This window comes from Coccinella septempunctata, chromosome 9 (assembly GCF_907165205.1).
Source record: "Coccinella septempunctata chromosome 9, icCocSept1.1, whole genome shotgun sequence".
Taxonomy (NCBI): domain Eukaryota; kingdom Metazoa; phylum Arthropoda; class Insecta; order Coleoptera; family Coccinellidae; genus Coccinella; species Coccinella septempunctata.
Window position 1 is genome coordinate 17,695,282 of NC_058197.1, and position 8,009 is coordinate 17,703,290.

Below are 8,009 nucleotides of genomic sequence, written 5' to 3' on the forward strand. Positions count from 1 at the left end.
ATTGTCAACGATTTTCAAACTGAGCTAAGAATTTAATGAATCTATTCTTTTCAGTAGTAATATTTCTTTAGGCTGCGTATTAATCCCAATGCATGAAATAAAAACATGTAAAACAACATACTGATAGAATATACTTGATCTTATTGGAACTTGCCTTTCAAGAAAATCTTGTCGTCTCGCTATTCGTTACCATTGGATCAGCTGAAAATTTTCTTCGAGATAATTTTGTCCAAGTAGAATCACTTCTTTTCTCTCTGAAAGAAATAATCAATGAATAAAACCAAATCGATTTCAGAATGAGGAAAATTGTCCTTGGAAATTTCGCATTAACAAACTTTGAAACTTCTAAGATGTAATTTTCGCTGAAATAATTATGTTGAAATGAAAATATATTGGTTTGAACTCACAATCTGTTGGAAATTCATTCGAAATCGTCGAAAATCAAAGGAAAGCACCGGAAAATTTTAGAATTGTATCGAAAACGTGTCGAAACTCGAAACGAATCGCGATAAGACCGGCGCGCAGGAGCATTAGCGATCTTTGACGAAGGTAACTAAGATCGTAATTATAACGATTACTCATAGATATGAGTAATAATAATCACAGATTACAACAGGTGGGTTGTCTGTGATTATAACCAGAGAGAAGAGAGAAATCAAATAGTATTATACTCTGTGATAACCAGAGAGTAAAATACTCCTGCTAAAAAAGGAAAGAGAAATTTGAACATTTCAAATATTCGCCAATATTCATGCTTTTTCTTCAATCAATCATTTTACATTGAATAAGTACATAATGAAAAAAAAATATTATTGATAATTCAACAGAAAATAACATGAATCGGCATTTATATATATTATGTATATTCATAAAAATTCATTTCATAAGAATTCGGTCATGCAATTTTCAACTCACCGCTTTATCTTCCTAATGATCACAAGCCTCCACTTTTATCTTATTCATCTGAAGTGTCCATTGATGGCGTAATTCCTTCCCCTCTGATCGTCATCAACTTGATTTTCTTTCTTTCCAGTCCCCCTGAAATTGAAACAGTTCAATAAGTTTTAGAAATCTTCAACACCGTTTTCGTTTCAAGCCACCCTGGAAATGAAAAACAATATATAATTGATAATCTCCTCATTTCCGTTTGAAGAAAGAGGTTTTTTTATCAGTTTCAATAAGTTTGAATGCAGATTGAATTATATTCATAGAGGACCTACCTGAAAAAATTTTCAGAGGAAAATCTTGCTTTGCCGATAATATGGAATTTATTGTTTTCCATCTTAAGTTGCTGTAGTTGATTTTGTCCAAGTGGAATTAATTCTTTTCTCCCTGGAAGGAACAACCAATGAGGAAAACTTAATCTAAATCAGAACAAGAAAAATTATCCTCGAGATATTTAGCAATAATCAACTGTGAAAGATGTAATTTTTGTTGAAATAATTATGTAAAAATGAAAATACATTGGTTTGAACTCACAATCTGTTGAAAATTCATTCGAAATCGTCGAAAATCGTAAGAAAGCACCGGAAAATTCGAGAAACGTATCGAAAACGTGTCGAAACTCGAAACGTATCGCGATAAGACCGGCGCGCAGGAGCATTAGCGAGCGATCTTTGACGAAGGTGACTAAGATCGTAATTATAACGATTACTCATAGATATGAGTAATAATAATCACAGATTACAACAGGTGGGTAGTCTGTGATTATAATCAGAGAGAAGAGAGATATCAAAGAGTATCATACTCTGCGATATAACCAGAGAGTAAAATACTCCTGCTAAAAAAGGAAAGAGAAATTTGAAAATTTCAAATATTCACTAATATTCATACTTTTTCTTCAATCATCATCATCATCGTTTAATTATTTGAAAAAATATTACTAATAAATCAAGTGAAAGTCACATGAATCAGCAAATAAATGAATATTTTCATTTCATGAAGAATTCTAAGTGACTATTAATTTTCAACTCACCACTTTCTCTCTACATCTTCATCTTCCTAATCGTCGCAATTTTCAAATTATTCATCTGAATTGTCCATTGCTGAAGTATTTCCTTCTCCTCCGATCGTCATCATCTTGATATTTTTTCTTCCCAGTCCTTTTTTACGTTGCAAGCCACCCTGGAAATGAAAAAAAAAACAATATATGATTGAAAATCTCCTAATTTCAGTTTTAGTTATTGGTTTCAATAAATTGGAATGTAGATTAAAATCTATTCGTAGATGACCTACCTGAGATAATTTTTTATGGAAAGTTTTGCTCTGCTGATTATCTGGAATTTATTGTTTTCCATTATAAGTTGCTGTAGTTGATTTTGTCCAAGTGGAATAACTTCTTTTCTCTCTGAAAACAACAACCAATTAATAAAACCAAATCAAAATCGGAACAAGGAAAATTGTCCTTGAGATACTCTGCAATATCCAACTTCGAAACTTACAAGATCTAATTTTCGCTGAAATAACGAGGTTAAAATGAAAATATATTAGTTTGAACTCACAATCTGTTGAAAATTCATTCGAAATCGTCGAAAATCATAGGAAAGCACAGGAAAATTCTAGAATCGTATCGAAAACGTATCGAAACGTATCGCAATAAGGCCGGCGCACAGGCGTATAAGCGTTCTTCGAGAAAGGTAACTATGATCGTGATTATAACGATTATATCCACAGATCACCAGAGAGAAGAGATACTCTAATCAAAGAGTATCATACTCTGCGATATAATCAGAGAGTAAATACTTCTGTAAAAAAGGAAAGAGAAATTTCAAATATTCGCCAATATTCATGCTTTTTCTTTCATCAATCATCTAAAATGTATAAGTATTTTAAAAAATATTCCTGATAAATGAACTGAAAAAACATGAATCAGCATTCATTCAAAATATTCATTTCATAAGTGACCAAGCAATTTTCAACTCACCGCTATCATGTGGCTGAATTGTCCATTACTTGAGTTCCTTCCCCTCTGATCGTCATCATCTTGATTTTCTTTCTTCCCAGTCCCCTGAAATTGAAACACTTCAATGAGTTACAGAAATCATCATCCCTGTTTTCAATGCAAGTCACACTGGAAATGAAAAAAAAAATATATATGATTGAAAATCTCCTCATTTTGGTTTAAGGAAAGAGGCACTATTTTGTCGGTTTCAAACAGATTGAATTCTATTCATGGATGACCTACCTGGAATAATTTTCAGAGGATAGTCTTGCTTTGCCGATAATCTGGAATTTATTGTTTTCCATCTTAAGTTGCTGTAGTTGATTTTGTCCAAGTGGAATTAATTCTTTTCTCTCTGAAAGAAACAACTAATTAATAAAACCAAGACGAAATTAGAACAAGGAAAATTGTTCTTGAAAATTTCGCAATAACCAACTTCCAAGATGTAATTTTTGCTGAAATAATGAGGTTAAAATGAAAATATATTGATTTGAACTCACAATCTGTTGAAAATTCATTCGAAATCGTCGAAAATCATAGGAAAGCACAGGAAAATTCTAGAAATTGCAAATGTCCGACCAAAGCTAACTATTTTATGGCAATTGTTTTTGAATCTCGTATCAAAATGAGGCCGGCGCGCAGGCGTATTAGCGTTCTTCGAGAAAGGTAACTAAGATCCAAATTATAATTATTAACCACAGAAGAGATAAAATAATCAAAGAGCATTATTCTCTATGGTATAACCAGAGAGTAAAATAATTCTGCTAGAAAAGGAAAGAGAAATTTGAAAATTTCGAATATTCGCGAATATACATAATTTTTCTTCGATCATTTAACATTGTGTAATTATTTGAAAATAATACTAATGAATCAACTGAAAATAATATGAATCGGCAATCTGTTCTGATCAGCACGAATTTATTCCATTCTTTGTATCGATAATTGATTGAAATAAAGGATATTTTCAAAATCGGTGAGCAACGGTGAACTTAATATTGACCCAAATTAAAATGTGAGCTATAAGATAATATGAATATAATGAAGGAAAAACATGTAAAAGATAGAATATTGATAGAATATAGTTGATCGTATTAGAACTTACCTGGTAAGAAAGTCTTGTTTGTCGTCTTACTATCTGTTACCATTGGAGCCGTTGAAAATTGTCTTCAAGATAATTTTGTCCAAGTGGAATAACTTCTTTTCTCTCTGAAAGGAATAAATCAATGAATAAAACCAAATCGATTTCCGAATGAGGAAAATTGTTCTTGAAAATTTCGCAATAACCAACTTTCAAACATCCAAGATGTAATTTTTTTTGAAATAATGAGGTTAAAATGAAAATATATGGATTTGAACTCACATTCTGTTGAAAATTCATTGGAAATCGTCGAAAATCGTAAGAAATCACCGGAGAATTCTAGAAATTGCAAATGTCTGCCCAAAGCTAACTATTTTGTGGCAACTGTTTTTGAATCTCGTATCGCAATAAGGCCGGCGCGCAGGCGCATTAGCGTTCTTCGAGAAAGGCAACTAAGATCGAAATTATAACGATTATAACCATAGACTAGAACAGTTTGTTAGTCTGTGATTATAACCAGAGAGAAGAGATACTCTAATCAAAGAATATCATACTCTGCGATATAACCAGAGAGTGAATAATCCTGTAAAAAAAGGAAAGAAAGAGAAATTTGAAAATTTCAAATATTTTCCAATGATCGATTCATGCTTTTTCTTCAATCATCTAACATTGTATAAGTATTTGAAAAATCAATTGAATTTCTGGAAGTAACATGAATCAGCATTTATACAAAATATTCATTTCATAAGAATTCAAAGTGATCATGCAATTTTGTACTCACCGTTATTGATTTTATCTACATCTTCATCTTCCTAATAGTCACAATTTTCATGTTATTCATCCGACTCGTTCTACGATTGTATTTTTTACCATTTTCATTGTCATCATCTTGGTTTTCTTTCTTCCCAGTCTTCTGCAATTGGAACAGGTCAACAAGTTTTAGGAATCCTCATCCCTGTTTTCATTGCAAGCCACCCTGGAAATGAAAAACAAGAAATGATAGAAAACCTCCTCATTTCCGTTTTAGGAAAGAGGTTTTTTTTATCGGTTTCAATAAGTTGGAATGTAGATAGAATTCTTTTCGTAGATGACCTACCTACAATGAATTTCTGTGGAAAGTTTAGCTATGCCGATAATCTGGAATTTATTGTTTTCCATAAGAGTAGGTATAGTTGATTTTGTTCATGTAGAATTATTTATTTTCTCTCTGAAAACAACAACCAATTAATAAAACCAAATCAAAATCGGAACAAGGAAAATTGTCCTTGAGATATTCTGCAATATCCAACTTTGAAACTTACAAGATGTAATTTTTGCTGAAATATAGAGGTTAAAATGAAAATATATTGATTTGAACTCACATTCTGTTGGAAATTCATTCGAAATCGTCGAAAATCATAGGAAAGCACCGGAAAATTCTAGAATCGTATCGAAAACGTGTCGAAACTCGAAAAGTATCGCAATAAGACCGGCGCGCAGGAGCATTAGCGTTCTTCGACAAAGGTGACTAAGATCGTGATTATAACGATTGATTATATCCACAGATTACAACAGGTGGGTAGTCTGTGATTATAAACAGAGAGAAGAGCTACTCTTCTCATGTATGAGTATGATACTCAAAGAGTATCATACTCTGCGGTATAACCAGAGAGTAAAAATATTCCCGTGAATAAAGGAAAGAAAGAGAAATTTGAAAATTTCAAATATTCGCAAATGATCCATTCATGCTTTTTCTTCAATAATTTAACATTGTATAAGTAATTAAAAAAATATTTCTGAAACATCAATTGTATTCCTGGAAGTAACATGAATCAGCATTTATACAAAATATTCATTTCATAAGAATTCCAAGTGATCATGCAATTTTAAACTCACCGCTTGTCCTTTGATTGAGTATTTTCTACCCCTCTGCTCGTCATCATCTTGGTTTTCTTTCTTCCAAGGCTTCTGCAATTGGAACACTTCAATGAGTTTCAGGAATCCTCATCCCTGTTTTCGCTGCAAGCCACCCTGGAAATGAAAAACAAGAAATGATAGAAAATCTCCTAATTTCAGTTTTAGTTATTGGTTTCAATAAATTGGAATGTAAATTGAATTCTATTTGTAGATGACCTACCTGAAATAATTTTTTGTGGAAAGTTCTGGTTTGCCGATAATCTGGAATATATTGTTTTTCATTATAAGTATATATAGTTGATTTTGTTCATGTAGACTTAATTATTTTCTCTCTAAAAGAAACAATAAAATGAATAGAACCAAATTGAAATCAGAATCAGGAAAATTGTCCTTGGAAATGTTGCAATAATCAACTTTCAAACTTCCAAGTTGTAATTTTTGCTGAAATAATTACGTTAAAATGAAAATATATTGGTTTGAACTCACAATATGTTGAAAATTCATTCGAAATCGTCGAAAATCATAGGAAAGCACCGGAAAATTCTAGAATCGTATCGAAAACGTATCGAAACGTATCGTAATAAGACCGGCGCGCAGTAGCATTAGCGATCTTTGACGAAGGTAACTGAGATCGTAATTATAACGATTATATCCACAGATTACAACAGGTGGGTAGTCTGTGATTATAACCAGAGAGAAGAGATACCATAATCAAAGAGTAAAGGAAAAGAGAGAAATTCGAAATTTTCAAATATTTTCCAATGATCCATTCATGCTTTTTCTTCAATCATTTAACATTGTATAAATATTTGAAAAAATATTTCTGAAAAATAAACTGAAAGTAACATGAATTGGCATTTTTACAGAATAATCATTTCGTCTATTGATTAAGTATTTCCTACCCATCTGATCGTTATTATCTTGATTTTATTTCTTACCAGGCTTCTGCAATAAAATTAGCTCAACGAGTTTTAGAAATCCCCATCCCTGTTTTCATTGCAAGCCATCCTGAAAATGAAAAACAATATACGATAGAAAATCTCCGCATTTCCCTTTGTAGGAAAGAGATACTTTTTTGTCGGTTTCAATAAGTTGGAATGTAGATTGAATTCTATTCGTAGATGACCTACCTGAAATAATTTCCTGGGGAAAGTTCTGGTTTGCCGATAATCTGGAATTTATTTTTTTTTTGTCTGAAAGAAATAACCAATGAATAGAATCAAATCGATATCAGAAAGTGGAGAATTGTGTTTGGGATATTTTGCAATAACCAACTGTGAAACTTGCAAGATGTAATTTTTGTTGAAATAATGATGTTAAAATGAAAATATATTGTTTTCAACTTACATTTTGTTGGAAATTCATTGAAAATCGTGGAAACTCGTAGGAAATCACTGCAGAATTCGAGAAATTGCAAATGTCCGCCCAAAGCTAACTATTTTATGGCAACTGTTTTTGAATCTCGTATCGCAATAAGGTGGACGCGCAGGCGCATTAGCGTTCTTTGAAGAAGGTAACTAAGATCCAAGAATAAATTTTAATTTCGACTCTAAAAAATCGAGGAGGACCTATACAAGGAATCTACCATTTGCGTTGGTTGAAAGTTGTACCAATGGATGCAATTTTATTAATATCATTTGATTCCCTATAAAGAATTCTATTTCACGATAATTAATTATGGGCATAGATAGCACTTCCACCAAAATATTCATAAGAGAAACTCACGTTTCAATAGTGAAATAAACGCCTCTCCAGTGTCTATTGTAGAATTCTTCCACCATATAGACGATTAGCAGTTGCAACCTCATCAGAACGATTCATATGTGCTAAAATGAAAATGTTTGAATTTTACACAACATCAAAGTTCTTACTTGTCGATTCAATTACACTTCAAGCATCCCTATTCCTGTTTTTTGAATAAGACTTACTCTCTGTTACTGATGATACAGTCAGCTAAATTTGAAATTCTTTTGAATCAAAGTTTTGAATTTTTTTGCGTATCTCCTAAGACCACAGAGCAAGAAACATTCATAACATAACCTCCAACCAAAGAGCTCAAACATCACAGATTATTAAATCTAAGATTGAACGTGA

General features: G+C 32.0%; 1 protein-coding gene and 1 long non-coding RNA gene across 5 annotated transcripts in view; both read right to left on the reverse strand.

The window, feature by feature from the left end:
- LOC123319966 overlaps window positions 1-1,633 on the reverse strand; it is a 451,417-nt gene extending 449,784 nt beyond the window's left edge. Inside the window, exons 1-4 of one of the 2 annotated variants that reach the window (XM_044907066.1) lie at window positions 1,480-1,629; window positions 1,221-1,332; window positions 916-1,101; window positions 344-345 (exon numbers count right to left, since the gene is read on the reverse strand). Coding sequence is in view for 1 of the 2 variants with exons in the window: in XM_044907071.1 (XP_044763006.1) it covers window positions 956-1,037; window positions 1,221-1,332; window positions 1,480-1,603 (318 nt within the window). In the remaining variant the exon portion in view is untranslated. Of the gene's footprint in view, window positions 1-343; window positions 346-915; window positions 1,102-1,220; window positions 1,333-1,479 lie in introns of those variants that run through there. The other variant, XM_044907071.1, reaches the window with a different exon arrangement.
- Window positions 1,634-5,997: 4,364 nt separating this feature from the next.
- Window positions 5,998-7,968, reverse strand: LOC123319976. 3 transcript variants are annotated; one of them, XR_006538674.1, is made up of 6 exons: window positions 7,844-7,968; window positions 7,641-7,741; window positions 7,046-7,108; window positions 6,854-6,923; window positions 6,136-6,176; window positions 5,998-6,029 (listed from the first exon to the last, which is right to left on the reverse strand). It is a non-coding gene; the product is annotated as an uncharacterized LOC123319976 (long non-coding RNA). The 3 variants fall into 3 exon arrangements; XR_006538673.1 differs by having other exon boundaries at window positions 6,136-6,247; XR_006538675.1 differs by having other exon boundaries at window positions 6,136-6,247; window positions 7,046-7,560.
- Window positions 7,969-8,009: the final 41 nt, after the last annotated feature.